The sequence below is a fragment of the Anneissia japonica genome, unplaced genomic scaffold, assembly GCF_011630105.1.
Source record: "Anneissia japonica isolate Jap-2015-1 unplaced genomic scaffold, ASM1163010v1 scaffold1889_len2455224_cov183, whole genome shotgun sequence".
NCBI classification, from domain to species: Eukaryota; Metazoa; Echinodermata; class Crinoidea; order Comatulida; family Comatulidae; genus Anneissia; species Anneissia japonica.
In genome coordinates this window covers 864392-886266 of record NW_022752980.1, presented here as the reverse complement: position 1 = coordinate 886266, position 21875 = coordinate 864392, and the positions used below count along the sequence as shown (strand labels likewise).

Below are 21875 nucleotides of genomic sequence, written 5' to 3'. Positions count from 1 at the left end.
AAATCTTTAATTCAGACATTCTAAAGCCATGTTTTGTCTGCTATTGGTCAAATCAGCGGTCAAATTAACCATTTCCCTAGTAATTTCACTAAATTAAATGCGAACAACAAGAGTAACATTCTCCTCTATAAAATTACTGTATGTTAAGTTTAACTGGGTGAATCATGTACGTGAATAATATTTTCAGAACCAGGCTGATTTCCCTGAGCAGTTTGCATAATGTAAAATGTTATCATGTATTTTGTACACCCAAAGATTTAAATTTTGACTCGTTTACATTATGGTTGTGCATTTAAATGGCCATTTGGTTGTGGAGTTTATTTAGTCACAATCTTGTTGTTTATGTATTAAAGTGCGAAAAGTGGTATGATTTAGCATTATTAGGCAGGACTTTTTTTATACCTTTTTTCACGAACCTGCCAATATTTATTACTTCGAATATAAATAAAATTTTATTTTTTGGCCAATTGGCACACCCACCGCCACAAAGAAAAATGTAAAAAAATGTATATTTCTTCCAAATTTTAATAAATTTAATGCATTTTACATTCCCATTATTTACATTCAACAATAACATTTTATTTTTAATTTTCTCCTCCGTCTCGAAGGTTTTGGCAAAACCATTTGCGAAAAAGGAAGAATAAATTTTTGTTTCCACCTTAAAGAAGTCACGCCTTAGTAAAGATAAAGACACCTTCGTCTTGAAATAATTAATTTTAGTTAATCGAATGCGAGCATAGATTTAGGAATATAGTACGTGGAGGAGATTTATGAAGACAGCAAAGATTATTAATGAAAACTAGTGCCAATCAGTCCATTCTTTCATAAACAAATGGAAGCATGAAAATTAGGAAGAGTACAAGGACAAGTCTAACCATAAACAAGACATAATAGGTACCACGTATGTGGTTGCACATTTCAGGAAATTAATTTGTTTAATGTGAACAAGAGAGCTGACCTGACCGTTGTTTCAAATGTTCAATATCATGGGACTAATCCTAAAAACTTTAAAAACATGTTTTGTAAGGTCCGATTACTATCTTGTTATGAGGAATAATCAATGAAATGTTAGGATACATTTGTGGTACAGAAGCTGTAGTACTGTACATCAGTAGTTTTCTACCAAATGGCTGCAATTTATGAAGAAATTCTTCATGCGAGATTATAAAGCCTGCACAAATATTAGAATGCATTTATTGATTTAAACTGTAAAAAATCTATAAAGGCAAATGGTTGTGAGGCGAAAGTATAGTAAAATTAAATGTGTTGTCTTTTTGTATTTTGCTATTTGTTGCTGTTAGTAAATATTAAAAAATTAACAGCAAATAAATGCGCTTTACCCAGCTTTCCGAGTCGCTCCCCGTTGTCTTGAGCAAGATGCCTTCGTCTGCTGGGACCCCATAGAATGGCTGTCACCCTCCCCTTCATCTTCCTCTTCTTCATCCTGTGACACAAAGAAGAAATCATCAAGGATTAATGTGAAATAGGAAGCCAAGGATGTGTTAGTAGGAAAAACCAATACAAATCAAATCGCATATGAACTGACCTACTTATCAATCCAGTGAATTGTAATAATTTGACCCCATTTGACCCATAGGCCTACTTAATAGTTCCTGAATTTTATTCTCAACTCTTAATGAACTTTTCTGGAGTGTCAATTAAACTAGACGACTGTCCAATCCGAACAGGTCCAGTATACTGTATATACGCATGTCCTACAAACAAACATGTCCCACAAACGCATGTGTGTGTGTACCTGCGAACTTAGCAACAATAACCAAGGGGAGGGGCTTAGTACAAAGGTCAATTAATAAATCACATTAAGATTCAAAATTGGTCTAGAAAGGTCAATTAATAAATCACATTAAGATTCAAAATTGGTCTAGGCAAATTCTACATTCATAGCAAAAATCTAATTGAGTGACAATAATATAATATATAAATAAAACATAATTATGTAGTTGTAATGTTGGCGCCATATTAATTATCTTGTGCACTTTTGTTCTTTTTAAACATGTACAGTACAGTATATAAGATTTTTTGAAAAATAAATTTCTCCAATTTAGATAACCAATCTAAATTGAAATATTATACATACAAGCATTAAAAAAATAAATAAAAACAATTTATTGAAAACACCATACTGGCAACAGCTGCATGACTGTTTTGCTAATCAACTCTTCTATTTCGTAATTATTTTAATTTTGGCATTATGTAAATTATCTACTTAAATGCTAGTACTATTAAGAATAAGCAATAATACAGTAATAAGTAAATAATAATGCATCTATTAATAAAGGTGATAAGTTGCACTTTTAGGTAGAGGAAGAAGGTGTTGAGGTGATAGTTTTTCTGATTGGTTTTACTCTTCCTAAGTTCTGTATCTCATGGTAAACTTTAAATTGAATTGTGACATAGTTATTTGCCAAAAGAACAAATGAAATTAAATAATATATCACACACAGTACCTCAGCACACATTAAATTACAAATAGAATAAGTGGGTTTTAAAAACACCAATTCTGTAAACAGCTTAACCGGGGGGTTCGGATTGGGAGAAATCCTTTCGACTGTAAAGACCCGATTTAATGAAGATCAACACTTTAAATTGTATAACGTAATGCTGATGTAATGATACCATAGACCAGCTAACTACAGGAAGACATTGTTAAAAAACTACAGCTTAAAAACCATGCAAATATTTTAAATTTACAGATGGGTTAGTTTGTGAGAGAGTTTTACTTGCTTGTGGTGGATCGTGCTGATTTCCAACCCAAGAGATTTCTGTTACATGTAGGACACTTAGAAACCCTTGATCATCATAATACAGTCACTAATTCACTTAATTAAAAAAAAAAACAAAAAAAAAACCTTATCTACTTTTGTAATGCATACTTACATCATCACTAAGGATTTTACTAAAATCATCAGGCATAGAACTTTTGCCATCTTTACTGTTAGCAAAACTGCCCCTATCTCCATTAGACATGCTACTACCGCTGTCACTTCCCCCACCATTTAAATGGGGTAGTCCGTGGAAAATACCAGAGGAGCTTGTCGTAATTGTCTCTGTTCCACTGAAACCGCTATCAGCGTATTCGGTTGAACTCTGCAAATGCATCTGGTATGCTTCCAATATTTCTGTTGTCGGTTCCATATCGATTTGGCTGTCAACGTCCGTGCTTATGGGACGGGAGTTTCCAAGTCGCGGGCTCTTTATGCGTCGTTTAACAACATTTGGCGAATTCCGTGGCAGACTTGTATCTGTCATAGCACGCGAACGAAATGTCTCCAGTTGGTCATAGCTGGCACTCTGTTGTTGCGTATCTCGGCCGGTTCGATCCAGCAATTCAGTGCTAACTACAACCCTCGGAGGTGTGTACGCAGCGTCTTCGTGGATGGTATCAATGTCCTGCGAATCAAACTGTTTATTTATAGATGGCTCACTTTGGACGGCCAGATATTTGTTCCCTGGTACCAAGTTTTTATTTAACGGGCTTCCAACAGACCTTGGCGATTTATTCACAATATTGTCGTAAGCAGATTCCTGTGATTCTGTGACAGTAGAAACATTAGGACTTGTGCCAAAAGAATTGCGATATTTAGACTTACTAGTATTACTTCGTTTACGTAGTAGTTTTGCTTTTATTCCTTGCGGTGCGTTAGGCGAGATACTATGGCTTTTGGTTCGCTCTCGTTTCTCTGGACTCTCATCGCTAGCAAACGAATTATCCTGTTTCAATAAGTCATCAACGTTTGTAACTGGAATAGAACAATCTGGAGAATATAGTCCGGAATTAGATGCTTGCGATGACGAGGAAATATTTCCAGAGAGGTCCAACTTACTAAAATCAATATCACCAGTAGGCTATAAAAAGATTTAAAAAAATGAACAACTATTAATGACCAGAATTGTTTGATGCTATTCTGAAATATCTAAATCATTTCCAGAACCAACAGATGATATGGCTTCCATAGCTATTAAAAGATTACACATCAAATTGGTTCTAAATACACCTTGCTTAAAACATGACTTACTTTTTATCTCTTCCGACACATAATGAGTACAACATGCACTGCTGCAATCACACCGATGATAAACGGATTTATAGGCACGTGGAGGCAGATTAAAGAACAAAATTCAGGAGATATATCATGAAGAGTACATCCAGAAGGATTTTCCTTGAACTAGTCCTTAACACTTTCCTTACAATGTAGCTTTGACCTCTTTACACTTAATGAGTTCTGTTAATTTCTACCAGTAATATTACTCATTATCAGCTCTAACTTATAATGAGTCACTTGAATTGAAATGTATGGGTACTTACTTGTTTATTTAAATATCATTTGTAACCCAAAACAGGAAAACTAAACAGTTATGTTTATCGCTATCATTACCTTTGTCTTTTAAATACCAAATGATCACCACATGAATAATTTACAAATAACACTTACATTTATAACCATAATATTTAAAAAAATTTAAAACGTGTGGAAGTTTAAAATAAATTTTAACAAGGACAAATGATGCAAGGTAGTAGTAGCAGATACCAAAAAACAACTACAAACAAGCCAATAAGAATTGATAAGCCACTTTTCAACACTTGATTACTGAATTTGTAATAAGTTAACTATGGATTTTACTCCCACCTACGGTTACCATATTATCAATGGTAACATTTGTTGAGTGAGTGATGGTTGAGATTGGTCTTTAGATTTAGGTAATTACTGCAGTACAAGGGTTGGCATAAAAATGGGTTGGAAGGGCCACTCTGAACACAGATGGATTGCATGAGATTTCCAAAGTGCTTGCAATTTTAAACACTGCCTTTTACGTTTTAGTTTTAAGGTAACAGTAAATTCTTATAGATGCTCAGTATTACAGTACATGCCACAACAAACAAGCGGCTTTTTTAGCTACAGAAAGTAGGCAGGCTGCACACATATTTATTTTCATGGGCCGCAACAAAATTTCTGTTTGGCCAAATTTGTGGCATTTTCTAACCTGTGCTGTAGGGGAGGGGAGGGGGGGAAATTACAAACCAACCAATCCTGATTTCAAACTGTGTCACTATTCTTTAGCAATACCACCTTTTTTGTGTTTTTAGCCTATATTTATAATTAATAATGTCATTGCCAGGCTAATAAAATGCACAATGCTAAGCCTCTATGCAATACACATTATTAGTTCTGTCATTAGCTAATGGCCATGGAACACATCAGCTCCCTGAGAGGGAATACTGTTTTTAGCCTAATATTTTTAATTAATAATGTCATTGCCAGGCTAATAAAATGCATGCTTCTAGGCTTCCATACACTTCACATTATTTTATCAGCTATTGGACAATGCCTATGGGAACACTCCACTCCCTGGGGGATCATTACATGATGTTGCAGCCTACAGTAATCAGCACACTGGCAGTCTAGCCTATCTTTCCAATACAAAACCAATATATTAATATTATTAACCTTCAAAGCGAACTGATGATTAAGTGTATTCAATGGTGTAGGCTAAGGTTACTATCCCTATGATTAAATTTTATCTTGATAATTTGACCTGGTTTATCACGTCACTGTGTCGCACCCTCACATATATCATATCACATCCAAAATAAATTTTATGATAATCTTACAGCATGAGTTGTAATAATAAATATAGTGGTGATACTGTACGTCTATGATTCAGGATCATGATATAGTATTACTAGTAGCAGACATTTAATTTTTTTAAATACTGTACAACCAGAATAACCAGTAATATTAATAATAATTTAAAATTATTATCATACAAAATTCCCCAGGTACAGTACAGTAGTTGAGTATGTGCTATCAGTTTCTGTGGATTTATTAAGCATTTATTCCCAGGACTGGGAAATAATAACGTTAAGTGCTTACAGGCCCAAGAGATAATGGGCTACAGATTTATGACCAATGTAGTAATACAATTATAATAATCAATATAGATTTTACCTATGCGATGGGTTATCAAATTTTAAAATAATTTTTTCAGAGGAGTCAAAAACATATTTTAGGGAGAGAGGTTAAGAAATGGCTAAAGAAAAATAGAAAATGATGATCTGAAGGTGTGATCAGGAGGTTTAGGAGAGGGATTGACCAAGAAAAATATAATTTTTTAATCTCTTGAAAAAATATGAAAAAAATTACCCTAAAACGTATTCTATTTATTAGAATTATATAATAATAATAATAATAATAATAATAATAGAACCCCTCCTCCTTTGGGTACCTCTATTAAGGGGACATCATTTATTAAGGGGACAGTTTATTCTTGGTGCTGAAATGTCCCCTTAATAGGGTTCTACTGTATAAATTGATCTATACTATTCTCTCTCAGTGCTAATTTTGCTTTACCTAATTATAATAGACTAGAAAAACTCACCATATTAATCATTATTTTTATCAATTCAAAGACAATATACACAATAATAAATTATATAAACACAAACATATCAGTAAGAAATGTAAAGAAAATAATATAGAAATTGAGATATTACTAACCTGTAATAACAATAACCATTATTTTAATAATATCAATATTATTTTTATTATTATGATTATTGTTGATTGATAATCCACATTGCAAATGCAAGTTTTAAGAAATCTCTAAGGTAAGGAACTTAACAATTCTGCATTTAAACCACACTGGTTCACTAGACAATTTTATCTCTACAAGTTGATCAGTTTAATAACGATTCACACCTGATAATGTACTACCGGTTCGGTAGTCACCCTAGCTTATCCTGGCCAAGATTTTTCATAAGGTTCACTAAACCCTTGAAATAGTACTAGATCTTATCTGGCCTTCCCGTTTCCTGCTTAACTTCCGTCTACCTCATTTCCCATTTAGCGTAAAACTTACTTAATACGGATAACGGATGTAATCCAGAACTTGGATTGGGAATCAAACGCTAACCACATCCATGTCAAGAACATTCTAATGATTTTATTCTGAGCATCACCTTAACATTAAAGTACACTTCAAGTACTGTATGTTACGAAGGGTCCTGTTTCTACGTCCAAGAAAAGAATACTTTTTGGCAAGGCGTAAAAACATGAAGTAGTTAAGTTTTGAAATATCCTTCAGTCATCTTAAAATGGCTTGGGTCTAATACTGTAGTAAAACCCTATTTAGAGCAGCTTAGCTACAGTAAGTCGGCTAAACTGGTGGTACACGCTGTGTGTGCGCTGAACCGTGGAGATCTCTAGGTCCCCGCTTTAATTCCCATCGCTGCTCTCCTTGTATTTCAGTTAGAGGGCTGAAATGCAAGTTACGATAGCGCACCCTCTTTCAGATGAGACATTTAAGCCGTTGGTCCTGTGTGGATACTATGGCCCATGTGCATTGTTAAAGAACGCAGTACACTCTTCGGAAAAGAGTAGGGGATTGTTCCCCGTGTGCTGCCCAATTCACCATTAGAAAGACCCCACTAGAATTAAGTCTTCTTCATACTTTCGTGGATTATCCTTGGTGTTTACACCGAATAAATCCAATCCAATTCACTACGGTAGAAAATTGTTTACGATAACTTAAAACACAGAAGGCAACAAAGCCTTCTTATCTCAGTAGAGAAAATTTTCAAAAAGTGTTCAGGCATACTTTAATGTTATATGCCAGTTACCAATATTATTATGAGTATGATAAATTTATCATATTTTTAAAATGTAAAAATTAATTAAAGAAAATGCTTGAGATCGGAGCTTAAATTCAGTGGATGTCATTGGTCAGTATGGTATAAAACCCTTACGGCTTCTGGACATCTTAAACTGCGCTACCTTTTTGTTTAGTCAAACTATAAACTTCTACTAAACATTTATGAATACGGTGTGAACATGTGCCTTTGTACGATAGCATGTAAGTCTGTATGTTTGTGGATATTCCTAGACCTGTTCTGATTGGTCGATTGTTAAGTTTAATTGTTACTCCAGAATGTTCCATTAAGAAGTTTTGCCAAGTGTAAAAATAAAAACAAAGAATCAGGCAAAAAAAAGATGAGTAACAGAAACGAGAAACATATTTTTATTTCTATCTGGCAGAAAATCATAATTGTTTATAATCATTGTTATTGCGCACAATTACCAAAGTTTGTTTATGCACTTAGAATAATTGACCTGTTCATACATACAATTTAAGCAATAATCATTATTGACAATCCATTTAGCCTTCTCATCGATAAAAGATGACATAATGGTAGAAAAACCTGAGCATAATTCACTATAATTTATGCCTCTTCTATTCCTTATTAGGTCATAACGATTTACTACTACGAACTCCTACAAAATCAACACCCGTAGCTACTATAAAACATACGTCAGATTATCGCCATTAGTTGTATTTGCGAATACAACAAATAGTTTATGTAATTTTTTAATCTTAAGTTACGATAATTCCTTGTAATATTAGAGATTTAAAGTTGGGTTTTTTTTTCATCATTGATACCTGGCCTTGGAATATGAGTAATGTGTGTTTGCACACTTTACCCATTAAAGCCATTAAGACCTACCTAGGGGACAGGGCATCACAGTCTAATGATTTGATGACGATAGCGTAACTCATATCAAACTAAAACCACCCAACTGTGACACATTATTTCCATGATGTTGTAAGAATTCATTCAAGTATAATGTAATCTTAGCTATGCAATAAAAATAATGAAGACATTAAATTTAGTATTCCTTTACATTTCACATATAAATTATGAAATTTAGTTATGTATAGCTGCCTATTTTTGCCTCTATCGATTATTATTAGAAATTGTCTGGCGTATATGCGAGTCAGTGATATTCATTGCACATATATGAGAAGCAAGGTATGCATAATGCGAGGAATTTAGCAAGTCTGGGTTGATATAAATGCACCTACATTTTAGATAAGGCTTGAGAAAACTTTCATATCCAGTATGAAATAAAACAATTATAAAGTATGTGTCTTTTATAAAATCTACAGTAATAGGAAATTAATATAAAAATGTAATGATATATGTATTATAATAAATTCCAAAAATATAGTATGTAATGTAAATATTTTTCTCACAATGTTGTCTTAATATTATTTTAAATATATAAGTATGATTATTAATTTGTTTATTCTGTCTAATTCTTACCAGTTTTTTTGTCGTATACTATAGTCATGATGTGCCTACCGTATATATATGGTTAGAACAAAAAAAACAAAAAAATTTGTGTTGGCCACATTTTGACAAAATTCCAAAAATAGGTAGGTCGGTAAGAAAACCTTTTTTTTTTTTGTTTAACTAACAACCAAATATGTGTTTACGCCTAAAAATTAGAAAACACACACATAATACAACAATTTTGGATTTGAATCCTGTAACATCCAACAAAATAGTCTAGCCTTGGACTCTAGCCTCTCCAAGGCTATTCCAGCCTTATTTGCTCATAAAAAATATTGTACTTTGTCAAAAAAATAAATAAATAAATAAAATGCTGACCCTTAATTTCATAAAATTTTTAGCTTATCAAAAAAAAAAAAATTTATTTATTTATTTATTTATTTTCTTTATTATAAGGTTAGTAGATAATGTTTGAATTATCTCAATCATGTTTAACTTTGAATATCAATGCACCAGCAAACAACCCAAAGGTGATATTTTCCTTCAGCAAAAATAAAAAAACCTCCCTCCCTCATCACTTTTCCATCCAGCCTAGATAATATTTTTTATAGCACCTTACCAATGCATACTGTGCCATCAATCTAAATTGCATTTCAAAATCTTAGTTTATACATTGCCATAGTGATGAAAAGAATCACTATGGCAATGAGGCCTAATGGCAATGGAAAGGTCCAGAAGGAGTTTGTTTTTTATGAGGTCACCCCAAATTTTGACAGGCTTCACTCTAACTTTAAAAGCAAATACCAGTTACCAGTTACCAGAATCACAAACTTGTTGTAGTTTACCAATGACTAAAAATTTCCAGAATACAAGCTTAATTTTACGAATCCACCCTATAAATTGTTTACTGTTTCTCTTTTATTATATGCATTTTTGAAATTGCCACGATTGTATTTTTGTTATCTTGAGTAATTTCCCGCACGATTAAAATCGTAATGGTACTGGTAATAATAATAATAATAAATAATAATAATAGGCATAATAGTAATAACAAATATTTATATATCGCCAATTCTATATTAATCAAAGGCACAAAAGTATGGACACTGAGGACAAAATGCTCTTTCCGAACGTAACTTCCACCTTGGGAACTAACATCCACCGCAGTAACTCATTTTCGCCTTGAGAGAGATTCAAAAATTTGCCGTGATGTTTCAGTTTCAATTTGCCATGATGATGTTTCATTATTGTATTTGCCGTGATGTTTCTTGAAAATGAAATTTGCTGTAATGTTTCATTTGAAAATGAAATTTGCCGTAATGTGTCACCTGAAAATGAAATTTGCCGTGATGTTTCATTTGAAATTTGCCGTGACACTTATAGGCCACTGTAAGAAATTATATCAGGATACAGTACGTACTTTATGGCATAATGATGAAATCTATCAGTAAGGTATTAAAAGGTAGTCTGGTGTTCATTAGTAAATGTAGAGGAATGAGCTGTTAGCCTCGGTATAGTGTGGTAAGGCGGCCAGTTCCTTTCCACGCCGCCTTTTTCCTCCCAGTAGTGAACCACCGGGTACCCATTTATACTCTTAGGTGGAGAGAGATAAATGTAGGTGAAGTGCCTTATCCAAGAACACAAGCGAAATTAACAGCGAAGGTTCGAACCAAAACGCAACCACCGATCTCACTACACTTCTTTTTTTTTTTATAAGAACCAGTAAAATTTTGCCCAGGCTCAGTGTTCTTATTTTTTGGCCGATTTCAGGCTCAAAATTTTCTTAATTTGTTCTTATTTTACACACTTTTCAAACGTAGAAAATTATTACTGCACAGCAAAAATGGGCTCTGAAAAAAATGCCCTGGAAAATTTGCCTCAGAAAAAAGGCCTGGTAAAAATGACCCCAAATGACAGTAGGCCTACACCTGATTATAGGGGGTATTACATAGTCACACCTACATTACTGCACATAAGGTACAGATATAATTTTTTTGGTTTTTCAAAAACCTCATTTGAAATTTTACCTCAGCCTCAATTTGTTCTTACTTTGTTCTTAATTTTTAAGCAATTTCAGCCTCAGTGTTCTTATAAAATGTGTTCTTATAAAAAAAAAGTGCTCCAACATACACCTCCCTGAACATACTATCAATACAATTATTATAATATAACTCACATTACACTATACTAGTGTACAATTATAAGTGGATGCTGGGTGTTTCAAAATATGAATCATATCATTGATTATAATCATTCATATATCAGTCTGGAACGGTACATCTAAATCTATTAGGGCCTGATTAACATATGGTGTTATTGTTGTATTATATTTTGATACTCTAGCTCCCATGGCATTCTGTGATACTATTTGATGTGTGGTGTTCATAAGGCATTGTAATCAATACTAGGCTTGTCAGCACGGGGGAAATAATTATATTTTGCATGGTGGCTGAAAACTGCTCATCTCAAAACCAAATTTAATTATGTTATGTTGAAGTTGATAAATGTTTGTTTAAGTTGGATTTGAAATGATTTTAACTTAAAAATGATCTTCATTTTTAAGATTAATTTTAATTAATTTGAAAAAAAAAATTATAAACAAACAAGGTAAGTAACTGCACATAATACTGTACACTTGAATAATTTTTAATATTACTATTTTCATTCATTAATTCTAGCAATTATAATGACTTTAATAAATTTGTAAACAAGAAGACAAATTTCATTAAGCCACAAGGTAATAACACTATGGCAATTATAATTATTATTATTTTATAATTACTTTTTATTATTGATCATTATTCAATACACATTTTATTTGTCCAAAACGATAAGGAAGTTTTACTGAAATGAATGCAGTAACAAAGAAAAAATAAAAGAGTTTTAACTGAAAAAAAATATATTACTGTATATGCCTCCATCAACAAAGCTTGTGTGCATAAGGTCCCTATGACATAGTTCTAATCTGTGAATATATTGCTTGCTAGTTCTAATTTATTTATTAGTTTGAGCGAAATACTGTAATAAGTTAGATCTCAAATATTCCCATAGGAAACAAGCATACTGGCATCTGTTCACACGTAGCAATCGTGTGTGCTAATGACACATAGCAGTTGCGTGTACTGAATACAGTATATGTGTTCAGTTCACGTAGATCACATCACAAATAGCCAATCTATATTTTCATTATTATTATTAGTAGTAAAATGAAGTCAGTGTAGCAAAAAACAAAAGCATTGTGTTTACGCTACTCCTCACAATTAAAAAAAAAAATTAAAATTAAGTGAATATAACCAAATAAAGAGAGAGAGGCTATGATTGTTTCACCATTTTTTTTAAACCAAGGAGGTTACCTCCTTTTTTTTAAACCAAGGAGGTTACCTCCTTTTTTTTAAACCAAGGAGGTTACTGTACCTAAAAACTTGGATGATAAAGGTCCCTTTTTAAGATTATATTTATAAGTTTGATAGTGATGGTTGATAGTAATCCCTAAAATCATTCCTATGCCTATTATTGTAATTGGGTTTTTTTTTTTTAAATTGTTGACTAACCCTGAAATTTAAAATGTTATTGTCTTTGGGTAAAAAAAAATCTGTTTTGCTTGATGTCCTCACAAGACAAAAGGTAGGCCTACAGTATGTTCAATAATGGAGTAGAGTTGTGGTTTGGTAGATAAGATTCCTGGTTCAATCCTTCACTTGTGATCAGCAGTTTATTTACAACTAAAACACTTCTACTCTCAAGCCTCGCACTAAAGCTCTTTCTAGTTTATCAAATAATTTTCTTTGACAAAAAAAAAACACCAGTTGTATGCCCATATATAGTCATGATGTGCCTATATATGGTAATGATGTGATGTCATCAATGACCATATTTAGGTATGTCACATGTTTTTGTCAAATATAATTTGATAGTCTGGACAGGTCTTAATAATAATAATATATTAGTCTTATACTGCACATAGCATATCTTGCCAAGGCCTATACGCTTCATATCATTAAGCATAAAACATTGAAACAAATGCATTGAATGAAGACATAGTACTAGGCTCCCTACGGATGGTTCCATATTGTAGTAGTAATAAGCATTCAAACCTTTCAGGGATACTACTTTACTTACAGTATACTCTTCAGAGACTGCATGAATAAGGCCGGCAAATTAATTTGACGATTTACAACATTCTGCCCAGGCTATCAAATTATATTTGACAAAAACATATGACATGCCTAAATATGGTCATGATGACATCATATCATGACCATATATAGGCACATCATGACCATATATAGGCACATCAGGACTATATATGGGCATACAACAGTTTTTTTGTCATAGAAAATTTGATAGTGTGGACAGATCTTAAACTTTGAGTTCTGTAACTTACCTTGCAAAGTGTTAGAAAATGTTCAGCTTCTTCAGGTGACACGAAGTTCAAACCCCAAGCACCACCGACGCTAATGTCCCGCCACTGCACAAAACAATCGCTTTTCTTCTCTATCTGCGTACCTGGTGGCAAAGAATAACATTATCAGAATAATTACAGAAATAAAAGCATTTTCAGAAGTCATTCTGATTCAACGGTGCGTAAATCACCAATTAAAGCAAAGGGAATAATGCGTTGAAAATGATGTAAATTGTTCTTCACACCTTTTGAATGATTTCAGACAATACGTATTGTCAAATGGTTATTTCAGAACATAATGAATGAATCAACACAAACTACCTATAGTCTAAAGTGACCCAAATAATGTGTACTGTTAACTATAAAGGATTGGTTTCCAACTGATTCTACAGTAGGGGGGCTTTCATGTATGACTTTAAAGATAAAATGTTGGTTTTATCTTTCTGAGGGTTGATTGAAGAATGCCAGTATGTCCTGGTTTTAGAGTTTAGGAATGTTGTTGTTTGGGTTAGATTCCCATTATCTGAAATCTTTACATATGTTTTAGAAATTTGTTTGATGGTTTCAACATGAATGAGCACTAAATGTTAGCAGGCAACCACTGAGGATTTAGCTAGGAGCAGACACAACAAAGTGCATTCAGGCACTTAAAGATAAAATGTATAACAAAGATGTTGGAGTTGTTGAACTGACAGGTACAGCAAGGGTGAAATGTGATGGAAAAAATGTGTAATATAATAATTATCATAGATAACCTTTTTTCTGCTCTTCAAAACCGGGTTTCCAAATGTTAAAACTTTTTAATGGTATTTTGTTTCAGATATTTGTTTAAATAATGAATTGGGTAATAAGAATCCCCTCTTGAACACAAAATTTTATTTTTTTACACAAAATGTGAATAATACATGGACCTCGATACATGACATGTCCCACTTTTGGTGGAATTGTCTCGCTTTCGTTAATTGTGTCCCGCTGTCCCATCTAATCACTAAATTGTTCCACTTTTTGACAAAATGTTTGAGTGGTAAAAAAATAAAAAATATATATACAGAAATGACAAAGTTTAAAAAACAATGATAAAATTCAACTCACTCACAGACAATCTGCCACAATATATAACAATTTAAGTGTAATTAAGTACAAGATGCAAGTCATATTCTACCCTATTACTCTTTCATGGCAAGAAATTGATAAGAATATAATTCCGATAAATCACAGCTCCAATGATCTTGGTTTACCCTTCTCTGTGGTTTACCTCAAGAATAGGCTATGGGCTAGTTTTATCAAAATCAGTATAAAGTAGACCAAGCAACTCCGATTGGCTGTATGTTAGTTTTGGAGCATCCACCACTTGGCCTAGTAAAACTGCCAAACTTGATCTGCAAATTTCACTGCCAATAACCAACAACAATATATAAAAACACGACAAAATGGTGCTTGAAATCCACAAATAGTGAATCAAATAAAAACATGTTTTCTCAGTCAAAGTGAGGTTTTGCTCCTAACATGAGGAAACTGCAGCTAACTACTGTACGTCAAAAATCTGTACTTTTAATTTTATAAATTGCATTAGGAACCTTTTTAAAGCTAATCATTTATTAATCAGTGACCAATGGTATGAAAATCAGGAAGAGAATTATTTACATAGTTACAATGCACACAATCAATTTCATCGTAATTTTGAAATAATTCAACCTGGATTCAAAGTATAAACACAATGTTAAGTTATTTGTAATCAGAACAAAAAATGTGCAATTCTTATATATTTTGTTTAATTACCAAGAATTGTGTAAATTCTATCAGTATGTATAAAAGTATTTATAAATAAGTGATTATCATCTATGGTATTACCTATAATAAAAATACAAAATTTTATTGAAAGTTTCAATAAGTTATTGTAAATTTTCAATGCGACAGAAATTAAAACAACATCTTTTTGCTCAAAAAACTAATTTTCAATTGAAAAAGCAATAACTGACTGAAGCTGAATTTAATTTAAGTCGTCAAAAAAGTTAATGAATTAAAATTCACTTTTTACTTTTGTTTCTTTCTATGCTAATCAAACATTGATTTAGTTAATCCTTTTCAAAATAAACTAGAAAAAATCTAAATGTTTATGCCTTTCAGGTTAAATATAGATTAAGAATAGATTAAAATGATGATTATTAATTAAGTCTCCTCAAATAGTACTGCAGCTGTTCAAAACAAGACAGCACAAAAATAACTAATTTCAGAGAATTTACAAATTATCATGTTCATAAACTATCACTCATAAATTGCTAAAATGTAGTTTATAAATCATGACAAAAAATAGTTAAAAAATGCAAGAATAGTTACTGATGATAATGTTGTTAGCAACTCTGGTAAAAAAAATCAAAAGAGCTTGTTCCTAAATAATCAATATGCCATAATTCAAAACTGGTATATTTCTAGGAGTAATTACACCTAATAGCAGAGTAACAGTAAGTATACTAGGTAATACCTACGTGAATAGGAACTATTTATTATTCAGATGTATAGCCAAAGTACCATTAGTATCAAATGTACTGTCACAGCAGACATGGTGAGAGGATTTGATGAAATCTAAAAAAAAACTGGACTGGAGCAATCCAATACTTACTTTATTTGATTAAAATCAATCTCCATTTTAACAAAGAAGTAATTTACATATGAATACAGGAGGCGGGAGCAATGGGAATCTATAGTGAGGTGTGCATGTGTTGAACGAGTCACTGACGTTTGTGTGACGTGTGGAATAACACATCTGTTACTCTACTCTACCTTGATTTACCTGTTTCGCTATTAGTAAAATTATGGTATCTACCACTACCACCAGTAATACCCTGGGAGATAAATAATCAGAACATATTTGGGGCATTCGAAGGATAAGGTTTATGGAGAGGGACGATACTGGAAAGGAAAAAGGAGAATGGGAAAGAGAACATGGAAAGGATACTAAAACCTGCATTACTTTTTTGTAATCATATGTTTACTTCAAATGCAAAACAACTTTAAAATTACAAAATTTTCTTGTTTTAATTCTCAAATCAAAGCTCTAATAACTTTCTTAAAAAATTTTTTTTTAAATTTAAATTGAAATATTTACTAGATAAAATTTCTTTAGAGAAAAAAGTATCTATGAAAAAAAAACAACCATACAAATCTTAACAGCTCCTTACTTACGTAACACTCTGCAGATCTGGCTACTTTGTACTGCATAAGAACATTACACATAAGAAGTGCTACTTAGGTTTAATTTCAGCATGCTGATCTCGATTGATCCAAACCGAAAATCACAACTTCAAAACGACGACTAAAACAGTGCATTTCTACTCAAGTGATCTCATGAACCAAATCAAGTGAAGTTGGATGTGAACGCATTAAACATGCTGCGTGAAAGCTGGACAAAGCGCACACGTGTAATCGCCCAACCTTGTGATCAACGGAGAAAAGTGTCATATTTTTCTTTCGTAAAATCAATTTACGGTGCATAATGTGCCTAAAGGTGTATTAATTAGAATTGATGGAGGTTAACTTAAAGAACATTTGCGATGCAATTATTGTCGAATTGAGGTCAGAATCATTTCTCAATTTAACACGTTGGGCAATGACCTTTGACATAGTAAACACTTTATTTTCAAATCAGGTTAATGTTTTATTCAATCACTACACAGTCCATATGTTGTGATTCTATTTCAATGTTACAACCAACTTCTCAATTCTAGTCAATGCTATACAGCAGTCCACTCTTACATTAAACAAAAATCTAAATATATTTCTAATTTGTCTGAATTGAAATATAATTATAAACTAATTATATAATTTAATTTAAAAGATCAAGAACATATTTTCTTCTGCAATTATCTCACATTTGAAATTGCATTTTTAGGATAATGTTACTAAATTGTCATTTTAGCAATTGAGATAACGTTATAATTTCTGATCCACTAAAAATCAAATAATAATGTACTGTAGCCTAGATGGTTCTCCAAATGTCTGATTTCTGCATATAAAAATGAAATTATAAGAACACCATAAAATTTTAAATATTTGCTTATACGGTCTATAAATATCTGTCTTATAACTTATTGGTTACAATTATTAACTTTTTTGGTTCACAGTTGGTTCTAAAATTATTTGGTAAACTTCATTTTTGTTTTTCTATTGTGTATTTAAGCATCTATTGTAATTATTTAATATTTTAAATTTACCACACCCTCTCATGCATCACAATAAAGGTCAGCATTTTATGTATTCTGCCAAGGAATACTATTTATATTATTATTCTGGACATGTGATGCAGTACTGTAATTTCAGGATATAAAAATAACTACTATATTTTCAGATTTTATGCTCCCAACAATAATTTAAGACTCTTTAAATATTGTATTTGGATACACCTAACATTTTAAGAACATGTTTCAAGCGACCTTGCCTCACATATTCTCATATAATAATCAATACTATATTTATAATTACATATTACAGTAGGCCCTATTGTATTGAGATATTTCCGAAATATCTTACCTTCAAAATATTAATATTTTTCCCTACACCAGTGAAAATGCAAATGTAACACCACATCCACTGAACTCCAATATCAAATGAACACAAAATATACACATTAATTCTCAGGCCCGGAGGCTTTCAGCTATTGGTTTCGCTTCGTACATTCTATATGGTTTCATTTTGTGTACGCTTCTTGATTTAGCATTATCGGAAAAGGTTAATGGTTCAATTAAACTGAGCGACATTACCGTTTTTTTGAGTACTTTTGATATTTTTATCCAAGTGTGACCACCAATGAATGAGTACTGTAGCTTCATAGAAAATAGCACATGTGCATGTGATTTGTGGTTTATTTTAACCATCATCACAAAATATGAGAATAAGCAGAACTATTGTTTACATTTGAAAATCAATATCTATTGTTGAGTAGATCCATTGGTTTATTGAGAAAACTGAAGAATAAGGAATATCATTTATAATGCATTGTCACAATAATAAATAATGGTGATGTTTATAATATTATAATTACTGTATTATATTATTGTACTGTAATTTACCTGAAGATTGTACTGTATGCATAAAAGCTTGACTCAATAAACTTTACTGGAATCTCAGTTCTACCAGTTTTGAATGGAACTGGGTGATATCACCAACAACTTTTATTAGCAATTTTATTGCCTATTCAATGGGAAATACTGTAGTTTGCAATTGTTTATGATACAAATTTCTATAGGTTTCCCACGTTAGAAGATGTCAATTACGGGAGGTTTTTGGTTAAACAAACTTCCTTATCTCATCTAATCTTATATTTCTGATGATGTTACACATCGACACTGATTTCCATGAGACAATTGATAGGAAAGGGGTAAAAAATAGTAAAAACATGCAGATATAATGAATTTGCAGGAGATGGGTTGGTTTCTGTGAGATTCCTGCTTACTTGCGGGAGAGTAGGAAGCAATCTTGATTTCCGTGAGACTCCCGTGACTTGCGAATATTTAGAACCCCTGATATTTATTTTTGAGAAAACATTTCAACCATTGTATTTGTGGTTGGCATATTTATTTCATATTCAATTATCGCTGACAAAAGCAATGGAAAATTTGCGTTCCTATGAGGTGTCCGATAGCCATGGATACGCTGCTGGCTATGCGCTCACCCATCCTCACCGACATATTTTTGATGGCTTATGAATTGTCATCTTAATAACCAATTAAATCACCGAAATAGAGATTACTTTGATTAACATATTCTATCGCTGAATCTCTCATGGGAAAGGTGAATCTGACTGATTTTACGCATGTTTGGCTCCAGCGCAGTGAACACCGCAAAGCCTTTGTGATACGCTCCGCTAGACACGTAACTCCTTATCCAGGGTTGCTTTACTGTACAATTCAGGCAAATATTCCTACGCAGTCTCCATAGAGAAACATGTACTTAGATCAATATGTAAAAATCTTACAATTTAACTTTGACCACGATTTTAAAAAGCACATTTTAAAAAGCACATTTTTAAAAGCACACAATTTACATACCTACAGTACAACTTCCAGTATTCCGTAAACATGTAGGCTGGTGGGGGTGGGAGGTAATAGGAAGTACCACATTATTGGGATTGAATTCAGCAAATTTCTCATTTTTCGCACCCCCCTCCCCCCACCAACCAGACCGAAACCAGCCTACGACCTTGCTAATAGGGAACTTTTGATTTGCTCTACGATATGACGCTGGAACGGAATTACTTGACCATCCTACTGGGTGTCGTAGGTTCTCTGCATACGTAGATTTGGTCAAATTATGTCCTAGAGTCCACGCGACAAGGAGAACTTAACATTTTCGCATGCGCAGATGACTTTTAGTGATGTCATTAATAACTGAGATGACACAGTACAGAATCTAATAGTCTCTAAGATACTTGCCTGTTTCTATTAATTACTATCATTAGGTAGTTTTCGCTGCACGACGTTAACCTTAACTTAAACGTCAGTACACTACATACTACATGCTTGCTCCGCCCCTTTTGTAAACAAATCGAAATACGCATATGCAAACCCACGTACGTTGAGCACGTAATATCCTGAAATTAACGTACTCGGCAACGTAAGATGAATAAATTGTGACGTTATCCGTTAATGTTAATGTTAACGTCGTACGGCAAAAACTACCTATTATTACTCTAGTCCCTGAGAAGTATAGGCCAACTCCTCATTTTACGTTCAAAATTTCACATACAAAAGTTTCACCCATGCAAATAAACACATTATGATATAAATGAGAGGTTCACCTTACTTTCACAAATTAGTTTCATCAGAAAAAGAATAAAGATTGTCCATACAAAGTTGAAAATGGTTTAATAAACATGGAATTTCTTGGGTTTTATTAATTAGTAACATTGTTTTTATTATCAAAACTGTTAATAATTAACAATTTGTTATCATTTATAGCTTGTTCTACTGTATATATAGGGCTGGTGTTGACTGTCTATTTCTGTAATTTAATAATAATATTAATTCATTTCCTTTTTATATTGTGTAATGCATACATATTTTAGCCATTGGCTACCATTTTTCTATGTCATACTAGAACAAAAAAAAAAATTAATGGCTTTATTATTAATATAAACAATCATTAGTATGACCATTATATTTTGTTAATGTCACCAACTGTAAATCCATTTATTACTTAATAATCATTTACTATATTTGTTTAAATGATAATATCACTACTGCTAATTTCAGGTCAAGAAGAACATCCCTTCAGTAATAAGTTAGATGTATTATACATTATAGTAATGTCACTATGGTAACTGCTAATTTCAGGTGAAGAAGAACACCACTTCAGTAATACGTTAGATTTATTATGTTATAATGCAAATGTTCTTGACACCAAGGAAAAAAATTATTTACAAATTGAGTGAGTTATGTGAGAAAAACATGCCAGGGATGTCACAACACCCTAATTAATACTGTAGGCTGTACATGAATGTATTACCCAAGAAATAGTTGAAGAGGTTGGGAAACATGTTTATTTTTTAAATTGGCCTACAGTATTTATCTTCTTAGTATAATTATCTTACCTGGTATAGAGACACTGACATCCATCCAAACATGATCCATCTCAGACGCAATAACACGATAACATGTTGGCACGCCATTACTCACACAGTTCACGACAACATCCAATAAATTCTCAGAAAGTTTCTCCCATCGTTGTTCACTGTCTTCCAAGACCAGAGTGTAGGCTTCAGCCAAGAGTCTGTACATTAAATATAGAATATGTTAACCAACCACATTTGGCTAATATATTGTGGTGAGCAAAAGTTAAAATCTGTTTCAAATCAACATTTAAACAATGACCGATTCATTTTGGTGTATTTTTTTTTTTAAGTTTACTCCAAACCACGACAGAACAGTGCAGTGAAGTGAAGCATGGTGCGACTGTGTTTAAAATACTGATGTGAGGTTTACAATAGTCTTAAGTAAACAAGAATCAACGGTTCAGGGATCTAGCAAGCTGTCTTAAAGACCTCTTGTTACCTGAGGTTTACTTAAGAATCCTTATTGTCTGCAGCACAATGCATTCCTGTCCTATTTATTGAAATCCATGCCCATCTAAACCCCCATACATACAATTGAATGCCCCATTCAACCACATACACGTAGCCAACTCAAAGAGAAAATACTTACATATACCATTTAGTTTTAGGCATCTCTAAAGTTCTACACTCCAAAGACTAATAGGAAATTTGTCAACAATTCAGGAAATAATAACCGCAGTTAATTTTGAATTCATACAGTAGTAATAAAATCGCAACTAATTTTTTTGCTTGTTAGCACAGTTTACAGTTTAGTTTATAATGTTTTTGTAGATGCA

General features: G+C 32.5%; 1 protein-coding gene across 3 annotated transcripts in view; it reads right to left on the bottom strand.

Moving 5' to 3' along the window:
- Nucleotides 1–21875, bottom strand: part of LOC117122570 — a 113133-nt gene that overhangs the window by 30015 nt on the left and 61243 nt on the right. For all 3 annotated transcript variants that reach the window (XM_033268184.1, XM_033268182.1, XM_033268183.1), the window contains 4 exons: nt 21079–21257; nt 13476–13597; nt 2899–3867; nt 1341–1444 (listed from right to left, as the gene is read on the bottom strand). In XM_033268184.1, coding sequence (XP_033124075.1) covers nt 1341–1444; nt 2899–3867; nt 13476–13597; nt 21079–21257 — 1374 coding nt within the window. The remainder of the gene's footprint in view (nt 1–1340; nt 1445–2898; nt 3868–13475; nt 13598–21078; nt 21258–21875) is intronic.